The sequence below is a fragment of the Chiloscyllium punctatum genome, chromosome 1, assembly GCF_047496795.1.
Source record: "Chiloscyllium punctatum isolate Juve2018m chromosome 1, sChiPun1.3, whole genome shotgun sequence".
Classification (NCBI taxonomy): Eukaryota; Metazoa; Chordata; class Chondrichthyes; order Orectolobiformes; family Hemiscylliidae; genus Chiloscyllium; species Chiloscyllium punctatum.
The window spans coordinates 136,323,004-136,344,199 of NC_092739.1; the positions used below are offsets into that span (position 1 = coordinate 136,323,004).

Consider the following 21,196-nt stretch of genomic DNA (forward strand, 5'->3'; position numbering starts at 1 on the left):
TTGGTTCTCATTAACTGGATTTTAATTCTAGATTTTTATTAAATACAAGCTTCGCCATCCATCGTGAAACTCACGTTCCATAACATTAGCTTGGCATTACTAATGCAGTGACAGGACAGTAACCATTAGGAGTCCTCCCAATCCATCTGGGAGGTCATCCCTTCCCAACAAGGATTCCTCTTGACGTGGCTGAGACTTCACGATCTTTCTGACTCCGCCCAAAGGTCCGTTTAGTTGGCGGCCGGTGTGGATGCTGACAGAGAGAATAAAGACTAACAAAAAATCATTCGTGTAAACCGGTTAATAAACGCCAGTGACAGACGTAATTTAAACTTCAAATGGAAAATAAATGAAGTAATTAAAAAGGTTGATATAGGCCGAAAGGGCCAGGACCCGTAACGGAGGAGGGGCCAGGTCGAGCCGGGCGAGTTGACCAGGGGTTGGCCGGTTGTCCTGGCAACGCGGGTGGGTGACAAACCGGAAATAGGTGAATGGTAGCTGCCAATGTCAGGGTGACACCAGGAGGTGGAGGATTATATTCAATGTTATTTTAACAGCGGAAGCTCTGCTTATTTGTTCACAAGCAGTATTTTACCTTTTATGAAGAAAAAATAAGCAAGCACACGGTCTTCATTGCAACGGAGGCGATTCAGGTGACGTAATAGAACTTTTTCCCTTTAAAATTAAGGAGGATTCGATGAAAATTGTTGACTGTGTTAAAGTGTTTCAAAGAGCTCGAACATAAGGCATTGCCATACGTTTTGGATGGAGTTTAGTCAGTATTTAGTGGGATGTGGAGAGGGAGAGTATTTTAACATTAGATTGACTTCAAGTGTACATGAAATGTATCTATTCATTCAAAGCAAATGAAAAACGTCAATTTGCAGATTAACTACGGGCTATTTTTGAATTCCGGAACACGCTTGGTCGGTGCATTGAGTAAAGGAGTTGGGACGTCATATTGCACCTGTATAGGACATTGAGACCACTTTTAGAATACTGCGTACAGTTCTGGTCGCCGTTCCAGAGGAAATATGTTTTTAAACTTGAGAGGATGCAGAAAAGATTTATGAGGATGATATCAGACTGGAGGGTTTGAGATAGTGGGAGAGGCTGAATATGCAGGGGCTTATTTACCCCTGGTGCGTCAGAGGTTGAGAGGTGACCTTATGGAAGTTCATAAAATCACGAGGGACAGGGATAGGTCTTTTTCTTCAAGTGGAGGAGTTCAAAATGAGAGGGCATAGTTTTAAGATGAGAAGGGAAAGATTTAAAAAGGGCCTGAGTGGTAATGTTTTCACACAGGGCAGCGTGTGTATGGAGCAAACTGCCAGATAAACAGTGGAGGTAGGTACAATTACAATATTTCATAAGCATAGCTTATCTTCTGATCTTCGGGCTGATGCCCGAAACGTCGATTCTCCTGCTCCTTTTATGCTGCCTGACCTGCTGTGCTTTTCCAGCAACGCATTTTCAGCTCTGATCTCCAGCATCTGCAGTCCTCATTTTCTCCATTTCGGTGGGTACTGTGTATACGAATAGGAAGGGTTTAAAGGGATATGGGCCAAATGTGATCAAACTGGACTAGGTCAGAATGGGATATCAGCCCTGACAAGTTGGACCAAGGGGTCTGTTTCTGTGCTGTATGATTTTCTGACTCCACCAGAAAATCATGTGTTAACAATCTGGCTGTATGAATTATCAGATACCAACCCCAAAAATAGGCTTTCAATTGAACCTAATTTTTAAGGATTATTCGAGTCGTAGAGATGTACAGTACGGAAATAAACCTTTCGATCCAACATGTTCACGCCAACCAGATTTCCTGAATTAATCTAGTCCCATTTGCCAGCATTTGGCCCATATCCCTTTAAACACTTCCCATTCATATATCCACCCAGATGCCTTTTAAATGTTGTAGTTGTACCAGCCTCCTCCACTACTTCTGGCAGCTCATTCCATACACGCACCGCTCTCTGTGTGAAAAGTTTGCTCCTTAGGTACCTTTTGAATCTTTCCCCTCTCACCCTAAACCTATGCCCTTTACTTCTGGACTCTCCCACCCTGGGGAAAAGACTTTGTCTATTTATCCTATCCATGCCACTCATGATTTTAAAACTTCTGTGAGGTCAACCCTCAACCTCTGTTGCTCCAGGGAAAACAGCCCCAGCTTATCCGTCTCCCTTTAGCTCAAACTCTCCAACCCTGGCAACATCCTTGTCATTTTTTTCAGTATCTTTTTAAATTTCACAATGATTTTCCTAAAGGAGGGAGAGCAGAATTTGAAACAATATCCCAGAAGTGGCTCAACTTAGAGTGAATGATTTAAAAAAAAAAGTTCTGACTGATGTTTTAAAATATAATGAAATGCAAAATAGTAAAACATGTTAAATACATAACAACATTCTTCTGATAGGAGGGAGACTAGAATTGTGCACAATATTCCAAAAGTGGCCTAACCAACGTCCTGTACAGCTGCAACATGACCTCCCAACTCCAAGGTCTCTTTGTTCAGCAACACTCCCTAGGACCTGAGCATTAAGCGTATAAGTCCTGCTCTGATTTGCTTTCCCAAAATGTAGCACCTCGCAAATATCTGAGTTAAACCCCATCTGCCACTCCTCATTGATCTGTCTGATCACGATCCCATTATAATCTGTAGTAACCTGCTTCACTGTCCACTACACCTCCAATTTTGGGGTCATCTGCAAACTTACTAACTATACCTCCTATGTTCACATCCAAATCATTTATATAAATGATGAAAAGTAGTGGACCCAGCATTGATCCTTGTGGCACTCCACTGGTCACAGGCCTCCAGTCTGAAAAACAACTCTCCACTATCACCCTCTGTCTTCTACCTTCCAGCCTGTTCTGTATCCAAATGGCTAATTTTCCCTGTATTCCATGAGATCTAACCTTGCTAACCAGTCTCCAGTTGGAGAGCATTGTCAAACGCCTTACCCAAGTCCATACAGGTCATGTCCACTGCTCTGCCCTTATCAGTGCTCTTTGTTACTTCAAAAAACTCAACCAAGTTTGTGAGACATGATTTTCCACGCACAAAGCCATGTTGACTACCTCTAATAAGTCCTTGCCTTTTCAAATACGTGTAAATCCTGTCTCTTGGAATTCCCTCCAACAACTTGTGCACCAATGGGCATTTGGCCTATATTCCTCTAAACCTTTCTTATTCATGTATGTGTTGAAATGTCTTTTAAATGTTGTAACTGTACCTAATTGTATAATCTACCCCTTCCTGTGGCAGTTTATTCCATGTATGAATAATCCTTTGTGGAAAATAATTGCCCCTTATGTCCCTCTCCAATTTAATAAATCCTTCCTTTACCATACACCTATTCCTTTCAGAATATCAATCCTGCCATTTTTCATATGCAGCATCTACTTTGTGACTTTGGGCCTGATTCCAATCACCCTGATCCAGATGTTGATTTGCTGCTTCAATGAAATATTTGCTAATATTGACTCTGAAGTTGCAGTAGGCAAAGGTGAGGACTGTAGATGCTGGAAACCAGAGTTTAGATCAGAGTGGTGCTGGAAAAGCACAGCAGGTCAGGCAGCATCCGAGGAGCAGGAAAATCGACGTTTCGGGCAAAAGCCCTTCATCAGGCCTTGTACACAAAATTCACTGCCCTGCCCTCATCAGTCATCTTTGTCATTTTATCAAAAGCTCAATCAAGTTTGTGAGACATGAACTTGCCTGCCCAAAGTCATGCTGCCTATAGCTAATAAGTCTGTATTTTTTTTCAAAGGTGAATAAATGTGTTCCTAAGAATCTTCTCCAATAATTTTCCCACTACCGACATAAGGCTCACTGGCCTGTAATTTCTTGGATTTACTGTTAAACAAAGGAACAACAATGGCTATTCTCCCGTGACTAAAGAGCATACAAAGATTTTGTGCATGACCTCAGCAATTTCCTCCCTCATCTCTCTGTGTACTGGGATAAATCCCATCAGGTCCTGAGGACAGACTTGTTTTCAAAACACCCAGCAACACCTTTTTCTTTTAAATATCGATATGCTTTGGTTTATCAACATGCCCCTCTTGAGACTTACTATCCACCATTTCTTTCTCCTTTGTGAATACTGATGCAAAGATTTTGTTAATGACCACCCCCTTCCTCCAGCTCCATATATATATTTCTTCCTTTTGTCCTTGAATGGACCTACCCTTTCTAGCTACCCTCTTCCTCTCTCATATATGTAGAAGGGTTTTCCAAAGACATTTCATAGTCCCTTTTAGCCCTCTTACTTCCTTGTTTGTGTTCTTTCCTGTTACCTTTGTATTCTTCGAGGCTTTGTCTGTCTTCCATTTCCTAAGTCTTATGTATGTCTCCTTTTTCTTTTTGACTAACCTCTAAATAGCTACAATACCATATGTAGGCCATATGTACTACAATACTATATGTACTAATCTGAGCTCTTAAATTCTTTTGCTTTCCCTATCACACTCTTTCTTTGTGTTAAAACAAATAGACTTCAGGCAGCCAGTGTCTCCATTTCAATAACACCCCCCCCCGCCCCCGTCTTTCTTCTTCTTAACCTTACTGACCTTAGTCTCAAACTCCTCGGTCATTTTACTTGCTGATCTACTGCCCTGGTTCCCACCCTTCACCACACTAGTTTAAATCCTCCTGAGTGATGCTAGCAAACCAGGGTATTTGTCTTCCCGCCCTGGAAGACATCCCAATGACCCACATATCTGAAACCCTCCCTCCTACACCAGCTCTTTAGCCATGTATTTAACTGTACAATCTTTCTATTCCTAGTCTCACTGGGATGTGGCACAGAGTAATCCTGAGATTACAACCTGAGACATCCTGTTCAGCTCACTATCTAACTTCCTGAACTCCCTTTGCACTACCTCAGCTCTCTATCTGCCTGTATCGTTAGCACCAATATGTACTATGGCCTCTGGCTGCTCACCCTCCCTTTTGAGAATATCCCACACCACTGAGACATCATTAACCTTGCCACTAGGGAGGCAGCACACCATCCTGGATCTCTTTTGCAGCCACATGAACATTTATCTGTGCTGCTAATTGTAGACTCTTATGCTACTGCTCTTCTGCACTTTGACACTCCCTGCTGTACAACCGCAGTGGTGGTGCCAGTGATCTGGCTGCTGTCATCAATCCCTGAATACCCAAATTGATGTATTTGTGACAGAGGAGATAGCCACAGGGGACCCTTGTGCTAGACATGGTAAATGCTGGGTTATGGGGATTGGGTGGGGTGGGATACTGAGGGGGATGCTTTTTTTTGAGAGTCGCGCAGACTTGATGGGCTGAATGGCCTCCAACTGCACTGTTGGGATTCTATTATTCTAAATCTTACTACTCTAAAACATTATGGGTATGTAAAAGTTAATGGAAATTGAAAGTAATAGAACGAAAAGTTGCCTATCGACCCCTTACTAATCAGGACCCTTTCTGTCCAAAATGTCACTTTGAACTTGTGCTTTCACGATAACGATGTTCTCTGAAGGACATTACTTAAAGTCACTTTCTCACCATTTTCCCAAATGCTATCTTACATCTCATCTCATCTCATCTCATCTCATCTCATCTCATCTCATCTCATCTCATCTCATCTCATCTCATCTCATCTCATCTCATCTCATCTCATCTCATCTCATCTCATCTCATCTCATCTCATCTCGCAAAGCAGTAAGAATAATCTGCTCACTGATGCTCAGTGTTGGTTCCACCAGGGCCATTCAACTCCTGAGCTCATTATACCCTTCATTCAAACATGGACCGAAGAGCTGAACTCCAGAGGTGAAGTGAGAGTGATGGCCTTGTGTGTAGCATCAGCAGGTGTAGCAAAACATGGAAATTTCAGGGAGTGTTCTTTGCTGGTTGGAATCATTCCCAGCATAGAGGAAGATTGATATGATCGTTAGAGATTGTCATCTCGGTTCAAGGACATTTTTACAGGAGTTTCATGAGGTAATGTCCTTGGCTCAGCCATTTTCAGCCACCATTAAACATCAAGGATTGATGGTTAGATTCTCTCTTGTTCAAAATAATAATTGTCTGGAGTTTATGTAGCACGACTATTACTTGCCACTTATCAGCCTGGTCCTAAGCTCACCCATTTTTTAGCTTCTTCATTCATGACCTTTCCTCCATCAGAAGATCAGAAGTAAAGATGTTCACTACATAATGTTCAGCATCATTCATAACTTCTTAAATACTGAGGCTGTGTTTGGATATGGACTGCAAGACATGGACAATATCCAGGAGTGGGCTGGTAAGTGGCAAGCAATAGTCGTGCCACATAAATTCCAGGCAATTATTATTCCAACGAGTTTTTACAAATACATGAGGACGAAAGGGTAACTAGGGAGAGAATAGGGCCCCTCAAAGATCAGTAAAGCGGCCATTGTGTGGAGCTGCAGAAAATGGGGAAGATACTAAATGAGTATTTTGCATCAGTATTTACTGTGAAAAAGGATATGGAAGATATAGACTGCAGGGAAATAGATAGTGACACCTTGCAAAATGTCCAGATTACAGAGGAGGAAGTGCTGGACGTCTTGAAATGGATAAAGGTGGATAAATCCCCAGGATCTGATTAGGTGTACCCAAGAACTCTGTGGGAAGCTAGAGAAGTGATTGCTGGGCCTCTTGCTGAGATATTTGTATCATTGATAGTCACAGGTGAGGTGCCGGAAGACGTGGTGTCACTGTTTTAAAAGGGTGGTAAGGACAAGCCAGGGAACTATAGATCAGTGAGCCTGACATTGGTGGTGGGCAAGTTGTTCGAGGGAATCCTGAGGGACAGGACGTACGTGTATTTGGAAAGGCAAGGACTAATTAGGGATAGTCAACATGGTTTTGTGTGTGGGAAATCATGTCTCACAAACTTGATTGAGTTTTTGTGGAAGTAACAAAGAGGATTGATGAGGGCAGAGTGGTAGATGGGATCTATATGGACTTCAGTAGGCGTTCGACAAGGTTCCCCATGGGAGACTGATCAGCAAGGTTAGATGTCCTGGAATACAGACAACTAGCCATTTGGATACAGAACTGGCTCAAAGGTAGAAGACAGAGGGTGGTGGTGGAGGGTTGTCTTTCAGACTGGAGGCCTGTGACCAGTGGAGTGCCACAAGGATCTCTACTTTTTGTCATTTACATAAATGATTAGGATGTGAGCATAAGCGGTACAGTTAGTAAGTTTGCAGATGACACTAAAATTGGAGGTGTAATGGACAGCGAAGAGGGTTACCTCAAATTATAACAGGATCTGGACCAGATGGGCCAATGGGCTGAGAAGTGGCAGATGGGGTTTAATTCAGATAAATGCAAGGTGCTGCATTTTGGGAAAGCAAATCTTAGCATGACTTATACACTTAATGGTAAGGTCTTAGGGAGTGTTGCTGAACAAAGAGACCTTGGTGTGCAGGTTCATAGCTCCTTGAAAGTGGAGTCGCAGGTAGATAGGATAGTGAAGAAGGTATTTGGTATGCTTTCCTTTATTGGTCAGAGTATTGAGTACAGGAGTTGGGAGGTCATGTTGCAGCTGTACAGGACATTGCTTAGGCCACTTTTGGAATTCTGCGTGCAATTCTGATCTTCCTATTGGAAAGATGTTGTGAAACTTGAAAGGGTTCAGAAAAAAATTACAAGAATGTTGACAGGGTTGGAGGATTTGAGCTATAGGGAGAGGCTGAACAGGCTAGGGCTGTTTTCCCTGGAGCGTTGGAGGCTGAGAGGTGACCTTATAGAGATTTACAAAATTATGAGGAGCATGGATAAGGTAAATAGGCAAAGTCTTTTCCCTGGGGTCGGGGCGTCCAGAACTAGAGGGCACAGATTTAGGGTGAGGAGAAAGATATAAAAGAGACCTACGGGGCAACGTTTTCACACAGGGGTGGTACGTGCATGGAATGAGCTGCCAGAGAATGTGGTGGAGGCTAGTACAATTGCAACATTTAAGAGGCATTGGATGGGTATATGAATAGGAAGGATTTGTAGGGATATGGGCCGGCTGCTGGCAGGTGCGACTAGATTGGGTTGGGATATCTGGTCGGCATTGACGGGTTGGACCGAAGGGTCTGTTTCCATGCTGTACATCTCTATGACTCTATTTTGAACAAGAGAGAATCTAACCATCATTTTTTGATGTTTAATGGCATTATCATTGTTGAATCCTCATTGTTAATATCCTAGGTCCAGTCCTTGACTAGAAGCTGAACTGGCCCAGCCATATAAATATAGTCACATAAGAGCATGTTTAGAATTCTGCAGCTTAACTTCAAACTCTTCAAAACCTTTTCTGTCTTTAATAATGCGCATGTCAGGAATATGATGGAATACTCTCGATTTGCCTGGATGAGTGCAACTCAACATTGTTTTCAAGAATGTACAAGACAGAGCAGTCTGGTTAGCATCACATTCACAAATATTCACTCCCTGCACCACTGAAACTTAGTGCCAGCAGTGTGTACCATCTACAAGATGCCTTATCAAAAGTTACTAAGGCCCTTCCAACATGACCTTCCAAATTTGTGACCTCCACTACTTAGTAGGAGAAGGCTAGCAGATGTGTGGGAGCACTACCGCCTGCAAGTTACCTAATCTTGTTTTCCAAATGTATTGCTGTACCTTCACTGTTGCTGGGTCAAAATCCTGGAATACCTCCCTCAAAGGCTGTGCGTGCATGTGTGTACACACCAGATGGATTGCAGTGATTCAAGGCAGCAAGTCACCACTACCTTAGAAAAGGCAACTGAGGATGAGTAATAAATGCTGTCCCAGCCAGCGATGCCCATAAATCCAGAGGATAGGGAACTCAGGGAAAATAAATATATTACTCAAGAGGAAATGCTGGAGGCCTTCAAAAACATGTCCTGGAAATTTATACAGCTTTCTAATCAATTGTATCCCATGATATTTTCGGGATTTAGGGAAGACATGTCAGGGCTCCTAGCAGTAATTATCATATCATTCACAGCAATGAGTAAGGTGCCAGAGTACTGGAGGATTGCTGATGTGCCTCTCGCTGAGAAGAGGAACATGATGAATCTTGAGATTAGAGATAGAAGTTTGATTAGTCTGGATCACTTTGGCATAAGTAGGGAAGATGTGTTGGGTATGCTAGAGGTTGTTAAGGTGGACAAATCCCCAGGACCAGATGGGATCTATCCCAGGTTGCTGAGGGTGGCGAGAGAGGAAATAGCTGGGGCCCTGACAGATATCTTTGTGGCATCCTTAAATACAGGTGAGGTGCTGGAGGACTGGAGGGTAGCTTATGTTGTCCCCATGTACAAGAAGGGTAGTAGGGATATTCCAGGTAACTACAGACCAGTGAGCCTGACGTCACTGGTGGGGAAGTTGCTGGAGAGGGTACTGAGAGATAGGATCTATTTATACTTAGAAAAGAATGAGCTTATTAGTGATAGGCAACATGGTTTTGTGCAGGGGAGATTGTGCCTTACCAACTTAATACAGTTCTTCGAGGAAGTGACCAAGTTGTTAGATGAAGGAAGGGCTGTTAATGTCATATACGTGGACTTTAGTAAGGCGTTTGATAAGGTTCCCCATTGTAGACTAATGGAGAAAGTGAAGTCACATGGTGTGCAGGGTGTTCTAGCTAGGTGGATAAAGAACTGGATGAGCAACAGGAGACAGAGTAGTAGTTGAAGGGAATTTCTCAAAATGGAGAAAGGTGTTCCACAGGGGTCAGTATTGGGTCCACTGTTGTTTGTAATATACATATAAATGATCTAGAAGAGGGCACTTCTGGTATGATCAGCAAGTTTGCAGATGACGCAAAGATTGGTGGAGTAGCAGAAAGCATAAGGAACTGTCAGAGAATACAGGAGAATATAGATGGACTGGAGAGTTGGGCGGAAAAGTGGCATATGGCTTTCAATCCAGACAAATGTGAGGTGATGCATTTAGGCAAGTCTAATTCTAGAGCGAATTATACAATGAATGGAAGAGTCTTGGGAAAAGTTGATGGGCAGAGAGATCTGGGAGTGCAGGTCCATTGTACTCTGAAGGTTACTGCACAGGTGGATAGAGTGGTCAAGAAGGCATATGGTATGCTTGCCTTCATTGGACTGAGTATTGAGCATTGGAGCTGGCAAGTCATGTTAAAATTGTACAAGACATTGGTTCAGCCGCATTAAGAATATTGTGTACAGTTCTGGTCGCCACATTACCAAAAGGATGTGGACGCTTTGGAGAGGGTGCAGAGAAGGTTTACGAGGATGTTGCCTGGTAAGGAAAAGTGCTAGCTATGAAGAGAGGTTGAGTAGGTTAGGTTTACTTTCACTAGAAAAAAGGAGATTGAGGGGGGACCTGATTGAAGTTTACGAAATCATGAAGGGTATAGACAGGGTGGATAGAGACAAGCTTTTTCCCAGGGTGAAGAATTCAATAACAAGAGGTCATGCTTTCAAGGTGAGAGGTGGAAAGTTTAAGGGGGTTACACGCGACAAGTACTTCACACAGAGTGTGGTGGGCATTTGGAACGCGATGCCAGCAGAGGTGGTAGAGGCAGGCATGGGAGATTCATTTAAGATGCGTCTGAACTGATGCATGAGTAGGTGGGGAGCAGAGGGATACAAATGCTTGGGAATTGACCGACAGGTTTAGGCAGTACATTTGGATCGGCTCAGACTTGAAGGGCTGAAGGGACTGTTCCTGGGTTGTAAATTTTGTTTCTTTGTTTGTTTAAAGAAAGGTCATAAGGAGATAAATGGGAGCTATAGAAGTACGAGTCTGACATCAGTGGTGGGTACGTTGTTGTAGGGGATTCTGGCTTTGTGCGTGGGTAATTGTGTGTCTCAAATTTGATTTGAGTTTTTTGAGGATGGAACCAAAAATATTGAGAGAAGTGTGGTACACATCTACATAATAAAGCTTTTGACAAGGTTCTGCGTGGTAGACTGATTAGTAAAGCTGGATCACATGGGATTCCGAGAGACCTTGCCAACTGGATACAATGGTGGTAAGAGACAGATGGTGGTGGAGGGTTGTTTTTCAGACTAGAGGCATGTGATCAGCGGTGTTCCACTGGGATTGGTGCTGGGTCCAGTTTTGTTTGTAATTTATATGAGTTGGATGAGAATTTAGGAGGTATGGTTAATAAGTTTGCAGATGATGATAAAATTGTTCGTATAGTAGACAGGGAAGAAGGTTATCTAAGATTATACAGAGATCTTGATCGACTGGGTCAATGGGCTAAGGACTAGCAGGTGGAGTTTAATTTGGATAAATGTGAGGCTTTGCAATTTGGTAAACACACAGACCAGGACTTATACAATTAATGGTAGTGACCTGGGGAGTGGCATAGGACAGAGACACCTCGGGAGTCAGGTACATAATTCTTTGAAATTTGCATCACATGTAGACAAGGTGATTAAGGCATTTAGCATGCTTGCTTCATTTGCTCAGACCTTTGAGTGTGAGGCATTGGGACGTTATGTTGAGTTTGTAGAGGACATTGGTGTGGCCACTTTTTGAAAGATATTATTAAATTGGAGAGAGTTCAGAAAAGATTTACCAGGCTGTTGACAGGTCTGGAAGGATTGAGATATAAGGATAGGTTGTGACTTTTTTGACTGGAGTGTAGGAGGTTGAAGGGTGACCTTAAAAAGGTTTCTAACGTCATGAAAGGCTTATCTAAGGTGAATAGCAAAGGTCTTTTGCCCAGGGTGGGGAGTTCAAAACTAGGAGGCATATTTTTAAGATTGGAGGAGAAAGATTTAAAAGGGAGCTGAGGGACAACTTTTTCCACAGAGGGTGGTTTGTATGTGGAATGAAGTGGGAGATGCAGTTACAGTTACAACATTTAAAATATATTTGGATAGGTACACAAGAAAAGGTTTAAAGGGATATGGGCCAAACGTAGGCAAGTGGGACTAGGTTAGTTTTGGACAATTTGTTGGCATGGATGAGTTGGACAGAGGGGTCTGTTTCTGTGCTGTGTGGCTCTAATGCTGTCTTTTATTTGCAGCATAATCTGATTGCCACACAGTTTTGTGTTGTAGCTTCATCAACTCCACACAGATTCTTATATCACAGAGACAGAATCTTCCATGCTGACCAATATATCCATCCACGCTAACCCATTTCCCTGCACATGGCCCATAAATTCTAAAACTTTCTGATCCGAGTATTTATTCAAATGCCTTTTAAATACTGTTAATGTACCTGCCTCAACCACTTCTGCTGACAGCTCACTGCATATGCGTACCACCCTCTGTGTGAAAAACGTTGCCCCTCAGATTCCCTTTTCTTCTTCCCCAATAACATTAAACTGATGCCCTCTAGACCTCGATTCCCCAACCATGGGAAAAAGACTGAGTGCATTCACCCTATCTATGCCTCTCATGAACTTATGCACTTCTATAATATCTTCCCTCCATCTCCTTCACTGTAAAGAAAAGGTCCTAGCTTGTCCAAACTCTCCCTGTAACTCAGACCATTGAGTCCTGGCAACATCCTTGTAACTTTCTTCTGCACTCTTTCTAGTTAATAAAATCCTTCCTATAAAAAGGTGACCAAAACTGAACACAATACACCAAGTGCAGCCTCATCTACATCCTTTACAACTGCAGCATAACTTCCCATCTTCTATATTCAATGCCCTGATGAAGGCCAGTGTGCTAAAAACCTTCTTCACTGCCCTGCCTACCTGTGAGTCCACTTTCAGACAATCGTGCACCTGAACTCCAAGGTCCCTCTGTTCCACTACACTCTTAAGGCCCTACCAATCACCATGAAACTCCTACCTTGATTTGACTTTCCAAGATGCAAGACCTCACACTTATCTGTATTAAACTCCATTTGCCATTTCTTGACTCATTTCCCCAGCTGATCAAAGCCTAGCTGCAATTTCTGATAGCCTTCCTCAGTGTGCACGATGCCGCCTATTTTAGTGTCATCTGCAGAATTACTAACCATGTATATACTCATTCAAATCATTGATATAGATAACAAACAGCAATCGGCCCAGAACTGACCCCTGAGGTACACCACTAGTCACAGGCCTCCAGTTTGACAAACATCCTTCCACTATTACCCTCTATTTCCTACTTCAAGCCAATTGTGTATCCAATGTGCTAGCACCCCCTGGATTCCATGCGAACTAACCTTTCAGAGCAGCCTACCATGTGGACTTTATCAAGAGTCTTACTGAAATCCGTATCGACTATGTGTTCCACCCTGCCCTCATCAACCTTCCTGGTCACTTCATCAAAGAACGCTAACAAATTTGTGAGGCATGATCTCCCACCCACAAAGCCATGCTGACTATTCCTAATCCAAGGCTGTCTTTCCAAATATGTGTATACTTTATCACTCAGAATCTTCTCCAGTAACTTATCTATCACAGATGTTAACCTGGGAACTGTAGACCAGTAAGGTTTTTCTTTGCAGCCCTTCTTGAATAAGGTCTTAGAGTCATAGAGATGTACAGCATGGAAACAGACCCTTTGGTTCAACCCGTCCATGCCGACCAGATATCCCAACCCAATCTAGTCCCACCTGCCAGCACTCTGCCCATATCCCTCCAAACCCTTCCTATTTGTATATCCATCCAAATGCCTCTTAAATGTTGCAATTGTACCAGCCTCCACCATTTCCTCTGGCAGCTCATTCCATGCACATACCACCCTCTGTGTGAAAAGGTTGCCCCTTAGGTCTTTTTTTTTACCTTCTCCCCTCTTATCCTAAACCTATGGCCTCTAATTCTGGACTCCCCGACCCCAGGGAAAAGACTTTGCCTATTTACCCTATCCTATCTCATAATTTTGTAAACCTTTATAAGGTCACCCCTCAGCCTCCGATGCTCCAGGGAAAACAGCCCCAGCCTGTTCAGCCTCTCTCTATAGCTCAAATTCTCCAACCCTGGCAACATCCTTGTAAATCTTTTCTGAACCCTTTCAAGTTTCACAACATCTTTCCAATAGGAAGGAGACCAAAATTGCATGCAATATTCCAACAGTGGCCTAACCAATGTCCCGTATAGCCGCGACATGACCTCCCAACTCCTGTACTCAATACTCTGACCAATAAAGGAAAGCATACCAAACGCCGCCTTCACTATCCTATCTACCTGTGACTCCACTTTCAAGGAGCTATGAACCTGCACTCCAAGGTCTCTTTGTTCAACAACACTCCCTAGGACCTGGTCAGCATGGATGGGTTGGACTGAAGGGTCTGTTTCCATGCTGTACATCTCTTATGACAAAAAATAGAGGACCCAGCACCGATCCTTATGGCACTCCACTGGTCAGAGGCCTCCAGTTTGAAAAACAACCCTCCACCACCACCCTCTTGCTACCCTCCAGTTTTCTGGGACCTTACCCATGGCTAACATGTAGTCTTTCCGCTGTCATGCTGTCCCGCATTTCTCATAGAACCAGGGTTGTTGCCCTGACTTAATGGTAGCATGGGGGAATACACTGGATAGATGTGATTACAGATGGTGGTTTGGTACACTTCTGCTGCTGCTGATGATGATGACTTAAAGCACCTCATGGTTTCCCTGTTTTGAGTTGCTAGATCTGTTCAAAGTCTGTCCCATTTGGTATGGTGGTAATGCCACACAACATATGTACAGTATCCTCAATGTGAAGATAGGACTTGGTCTTCACAAGACTTGTGGTGGTCCTTCCTGATGATACTGTGATGGAAACATGCATCTTCTGTGACAAGTAGATTGTGGAGAATGAGGTGTGCTACCCTTTGTTTCTGCCATTACTTACTGCAATAGATGAATGGTTCTTGCCCAACTTGGTCAGGAGTGCTGTTGTCAAGCCACGCTTTGTGATGGGCATCAAAATCCCTAATCCAGGTTCTGTTCTGTGAAATGCCACTCTCAGTACTTCTGCTAAATAGTGTTTAACGTGGAGAAGTGGTGATTCATCAGCCAAGGGGCTGTACACAGTAATGAGCAGGAGGTTACCTTTTTAAATTTTACTTGGCTAAGGGGTGACCTTATAGAGATTTATAAAATCATGAAGAGTATGGATAAGGTGAATAGCCAAGGTACTTTCCTAGGGTAGGGGAGTCCAAAACTAGACGGCGTAGGTTGAGGGTGAAATATTTTAAAGGGACCTGATGGGCAACGATTTCATTAAGAGGGTGGTGTGTGTGTATGGAACAAACTGCCAGAGGAGATGGTGGAGCCTGGAATAATTACAACATTTAAAAGGCATCTGGATGGGTACATGAATAGGAAAGGTTTAGAGGGATATGGTCCAAATAATGGGACTAGATCTCCTCCACTTCCTGCTCCACCACCCTTGAGCCCCGCTCCTCCAATCGCCACTAGGGCAGAACCCCACTGGTCCTCACCTACCACCCCACTAACCTCTATATACATTGTATCATCCATCGTCATTTCCGCCACCTCCAAACGGACCCCACCACCAGGGATATATTTCCCTCCCCTATCAGCGTTCTGAAAAGACCACTCCCTCCGTGACTCCCCCGTCAGGTCCACACCCCCCACCAACCCAGCCTCCACTCCCGGCACCTTTCCATGCAACCACAAGAAACGCAAAACTTGCGCCCACACCTTCTCCCCCTTACTTCCCTCCAAGGCCCCAAGGGATCCTTCCATATCCACCACAAATTCACCTGCACCTCCACACACATCATTTACTGCATCCGCTGCACTCTGTGGCCTCCTTTATATTGGGGAGACAGGCCGCCTACTTGCGGAATGTTTCAGAGAACACCTCTGGGACACCTGGACCAACCAACCCAACCACTCCGTGGCTCAACACTTCAACTCCCCCTCCCACTCCACCAAAGACATGCAGGTCCTTGGACTCCGCCATCGCCAGACCGTAGCAACACGACAGCTGGAGGAAGAGCACCTCCTCTTCCGCCTAGGAACCCTCCATCCACAAGGGATGAACTCAGATTTCTCCAGTTTCCTCATTTCCCCTCCCCCCCACTTTGTCTCAGTCCCAACCCTTGAAATCAGCACCACCTTCCTAACCTGCAATCTTCTTCCTAACCACTCCGGCCTATCACCCTCACCTTTACCTCCTTCCACCTATCGCATTTCCAACGCCCCTCCCCCAAGTCCTTCCTCCCTCCCTTTTATCTTAGCCTGCTGGACACACTTTCCTCATTCCTGAAGAAGGGCTCATACCCGAAACGTCGATTCTCCTGCTCCTTTGATGCTGTCTGACCTGCTGCGCTTTTCCAGCAACACATTTTCAGCTCTGATCTCCAGCATCTGCAGTCGTCACTTTTTCTCCTACTAGATGCGTTTAGGTTACCAGAGCAGATGAGTAGGACCAAAGGGTCTATTTCCGTGCTGTACAACTCTATGATTGGATGATGCCATTAAACTTCAATATTGTGGACCTCTACAGTGACTCCCCCATTCCCTATCATCATCACCACCACCACCTCCATTGTTCTGCTACCTCTAGTGGATCTGTCCTGCTGGTAGGACAGAACATACTGGAGGATGGAGATGATGGTGTCTGGAACATAGTAAGATAAGATTCCATGTTTGTAATGTTGCTTGACTTGTCTCTCCTAATCTTAGCACAACATCCAGATGTTCAGAACTTTGCAGATATGATGTGGCTGGGATTTCTGGTGTCTACACTGATGCCATGTGGTCTGTCCTGTTTCATTCCTTGGTTTAGATTTTGTAGTGACTTTACCACAATTGACAAGGCCATTTCAGAGAACCTTTAAGAGTTGTCAACAGTGTCAACATTGCTGAGGTCTGCAGTCCTAAATGGGCCAGAGCAGGTGTGAATACTGGGCAAAGATGGCAGATTTCCTTCACTAGAGGTGACAGGATGGGTTTGTACAACAATTGACACTGATACTGTCTTTAATATTGGAAATTCCAGTGACAGTCTTGCTTAACTGTGTACCTCTAACATTGGTATACTTTGAAACAGCCTATCACTGGGTAATAGTAGAGTAGTACACTGGTTCCAGGATTTGTTTAAGGCTCAGCCACAAGGCCTACAATGTGATAAATGAGAGAATGTAAACTGAAACTTATAAGATTCTGGGGTCTTGACAGGGTAGATGCTGAGAGGATATTTCCCCTCAAGGAGAAATCTAGAACAAGCAGACTTTATTTAAAAATAGAGGGTCTTCCTTTTAAGATAAGAGATTAGGAGAATCGTTCATTAGAGGGAGATGATTGATGCTGGTTTTCACCTGAGGATCACCAGGTCTCTAGTGAGGGAAGAGTTTGAGACGGAGAGTCCTTCATGGTAATGTCAGCCAGTGTGGAAATTGAGGTTAAAAACAAGGGCTGCAGATGCTGAAAACCAGAGTCTAGATTAGAATGGTGCTGGAAAAGCACAGCAGGTCAGGCAGCATCCGAGGAGCTTGGGAATTGAACCCACCCTGTTCACATCATGCTGTATTGCAAACCAGCTGTCAACCAATTGAACTAACTGACCTCCATAGCAATATATTTGTTTGTATGATTTTGTTCTACGCTGTGTTTATCTTGGATGTGAAGAAACAGTGGTGTGGATCTGAGAATCAATGTATGCCTTTGTACCTGGATCAAAACCTTAGCATGCCCTTTCTAACAAATTTATGGGTGCAGTACCACCACAAAGACTAATAATTCAAGAGGAAGGCCTAGCAGCACATATTTCAGTACGTGGACAAGCAATAAATACAGCCTTTTTAGTATTACTCATATACCTAGAGCAAATAAGAAGTAGATCTGCCAATCTGAGTGTTTCTTTTTTGTTACTTTCTCTATTTTATGTTGACAGATTATACTTGTTAATAGAGAATGGCAACACGACGAGCATTAAAGGCTGTCCTAGTAGATCTCAGTGGAACATTACACATTGAAGATACAGCCATATCTGGTGCACAGGAAGCACTACAGAAGTAAGTTTGCCCCCACTTACTTTCATTACCTAAGATTTCTTACTTTCCCTTCCAGATCCACATTCCAGTGAAGATCTCGACCCACAGGAGGGGTCCCTGGCTTCCGCAATCTGTCAAATAAACACTAGCAATTCTCGTTCTGCACGATTTCACACTTTATTATCACAGTCGGGCTCAGGTTGTCCAGCAGGACAGACATTAAACACTTCCATGTTCCTTGGAGAAACTGTGCAAATGGCTTAAAAGAAATTCAATTTTTATAACTGTTTTTGAAAAATAGTACAGCCTTAATTACAGAGTAAATCCAATAAAATTTAATAAAATGACATTATAGACATGTGTTAAGCCAATGATATTTCCTGGGAGCTAACTTTGTTTTGCACATTTTATCTTTTGGCACCAGCGTCTCCAAGGTTAGCTAGGATGGTTAGTAATGTCCTACCTAGCTTAGTTAATTCTATACTGTGAAGGAAGCATTGTCTGCTCATGTTTGGTTCAGCTAGTTCAGGAATGCAGCTTTTAGCAGGGTTAAAAGCCATTTTAAACAGAATTGTCAATTTTCAGCCTAGAAACTATTTTGTTATGTTACTTTATATTACTACATTAAGAAGCCATTTTGCTGTTAGTAAGGGCATGTATTAATTGGTTGCTCCTGACAACAGCCTAAATCCAGAGTTTAGATTCTCACCAGTTTTTTTTATTTGAGTTTTTGTTTTGGTGTTGGGTTCTTCAGGGACAATGGATGCATGTGGGCCAGCAAGTTCAGGGCCATCTGGTCTGAGAGTTAGCCAATTTGGTAAAGTGGTGCTCAGGTTCAAAGGAAGGGAGGGATCACAGACAGTGCTAAAATAGGCATTGACCCCTTTGCACTTTATTATGGAATCATGAGATTTGGGTGTCACTAGCTCGACATTACTTATTGCCATTCCAAACTGTCCTTGAGAAAACATAGGTGAGATGTTTTCATCATCTGCTGCTGTCCACGTGGTGTTGGTGCTGTTAAGAGAAGGGAGTTCCAGCACATTGACCCAGCCACAGTCAGGGTGCTGTGTGGTTTAAAGAGGAACATGTACATGGTAGAGGTGGCAGGTTTCAAAGATCCTATTTGGGGGCTGTGAAAAGTTGTGCTGCTTTGATCTGTGTAGTGATGAGCCTCTGAAGTGTACCTAGAGCACCAATCATCCAGGTAAGGGGAGAATATTCTATCATTCTTCTAACTTGTGGCTGGGAGACAATAACCAAGCTTTTGTGAGTCAGGAGGTGACTTACCTGCCACAGAATTCCCAGTTTGTGACCTGATATTGCAACCACAATTTTGATATCATGGTCCAGTTCACTTTCCAGTGACATTGCTTAGCACTAATATAGCGCAAACATAATTTGCCATTTATTAACCCAAACCTGGGTATTGTCCAATGCTTGCTGTTTATGGGCAGGGACTGCTTCAATATCTGAAGGGTCAGGAATGGTGCTGAAAAATTGCCTGATGAAAATGTTACAACTTTGTGTCTATGTACATGTTGAAACATAGTCATAGAGATGTACAGCATGGAAACAGACCCTTCAGTCCAACTCATCCATGCCAACCAGATATCCCAACCCAATCTAGTCCCGTTTGCCAGTATTTGGCCCGTACCTCTCTAAACCCTTCCTATTCATATACCCATCCAGATGCCTTTTGAATGTTGCAATTGTACCAGCCTCCACCACTTCCTCTGGCAGCTCATTCCATACATGCATCACCCTCTGTGTGAAAAAGTTGCCCCTTAGGTCTCTTTTTTTTTATATCTTTACCCTCTCACTCTAAACCTATGCCCTCTAATTCTGGACTCCCCCATCCCAGGGAAAATACTTTGTCTATTTATGCTTTCCATGTCCTTCATGATTTCATAAACCTCTACGAGGTCACCCTGCAGCCTTCGACGCTCCAGGGAAAATAGCCCCAGCCTGTTCAGCCTCCCCTATAACTCAAATCCTCCAACCCTGGCAAATACATGTAAATCTTTTCTGAACCCTTTCAAATGTCATAACATCCTTTTGATAGGAAGGAGACCAAAATCGCATGCAATATTCCAAAAGTGGCCTAACTAATGTGCTGTACAGCTGCAACATGACCTCCCAATCACCATGCTCAATGCTCTGACCAATAAAGGAAAGCATACCAAAAGCCTTCGTCACTATACTATCTACCTGCGACTCCACTTTCAAGGAGCTATGAACCTGCACCCCAAGGTCTCTTTGTTCAGCAACGCTCCCTAGGACCTTACCATTAAATGTGTGGTCCTGCTAAGATTTGCTTTCTCAAAATGTAGCAACCCGCATTTATCTAAATTAAACTCCATCTGCTACTCCTCAGCCCATTGGCCCATCGGATGAAGACCCTGTTGTAATCTGAAGTAACCTTCTTTGCTGTCCACTACACCTCCAGTTTTGGGGTCATCTGCAGACTTACTTACTATACCTCCTGTATTCACATCCAAACCATTTATATAAATTATGAAAGGTAGTGGACCCAGTACCAATCCTTATGGCACACCACTGGTCACAGGCCTCCAGTCTGAAAAACAACCCTCCCCCACCACCCTCTGTCTTCTACCTTTTGAGCCAGTTCTGTATCCAAATGGCTATTTCTCCCTGTATTCCATGAGATCTAACCTTGCTAACCATTCTCTCTTGGGGAACCTTGTCGAACCCCTTACTGAAGTTCATATAGATAATGTCCAGTGCTCTGGCCTCATCAATCCTCTTTATTACTTTTTCAAAAAACTCAAATCAAGTTTGTGAGACACTTGTGATTTCCCATGTGCAAAGCCATGTTGATGATCCCTAATCAGTCCTTGTCTTTCCACATACATGTACATCCTGTCTCTCAGGATTTCCGTTTGATATGCATTTGAAGACATCCAGCGCTTCCTCCTCTGTAATATAGACATTTTTCAAGATGCCACCATTTATTTCCCCACATTCTATATCTTCCATGTCCTTCTCCAATGTAAACACTGATGCAAAATACTCATTTAGTACCTCCCCCATTTTCTGCGGCTCCACACAAAGGCCGCCTTGCTGATCTCTGAGGGCCCTATTGTCTCCCTAGTTACCCTTTTGTCCTTAATGTATTTGTAAAAGCCCTTTGGATTCTCCTTAATTCTATTTGCCAAAGCTATCTCATGTCCCCTTTTTGCCCTCCTGATTTCCCTCTTAAGTATACTCCTACTCCCTTTATACACTTCTAAGGATTCACTTGATCTCTCCTGTCTATACCTGACATATGCTTCCTTCTTTTTCTTAACCAAACCCTCAATTTCTCCA

The 21,196-nt window shown here is 43.4% G+C and overlaps 1 protein-coding gene across 3 annotated transcripts in view; it reads left to right on the top strand.

Annotated features, from left to right (window-relative positions):
• The first annotated feature begins 283 nt into the window (after positions 1–283).
• hdhd2 (haloacid dehalogenase-like hydrolase domain containing 2) overlaps positions 284–21,196 on the top strand; it is a 45,905-nt gene continuing 24,992 nt past the window's right edge. For all 3 annotated transcript variants that reach the window (XM_072574943.1, XM_072574950.1, XM_072574956.1), the window contains exons 1-2: positions 284–653; positions 17,767–17,887. In XM_072574943.1, the coding sequence (XP_072431044.1) occupies positions 17,787–17,887 (101 nt within the window). In that variant the 5' untranslated portion in view covers positions 284–653; positions 17,767–17,786. The remainder of the gene's footprint in view (positions 654–17,766; positions 17,888–21,196) is intronic.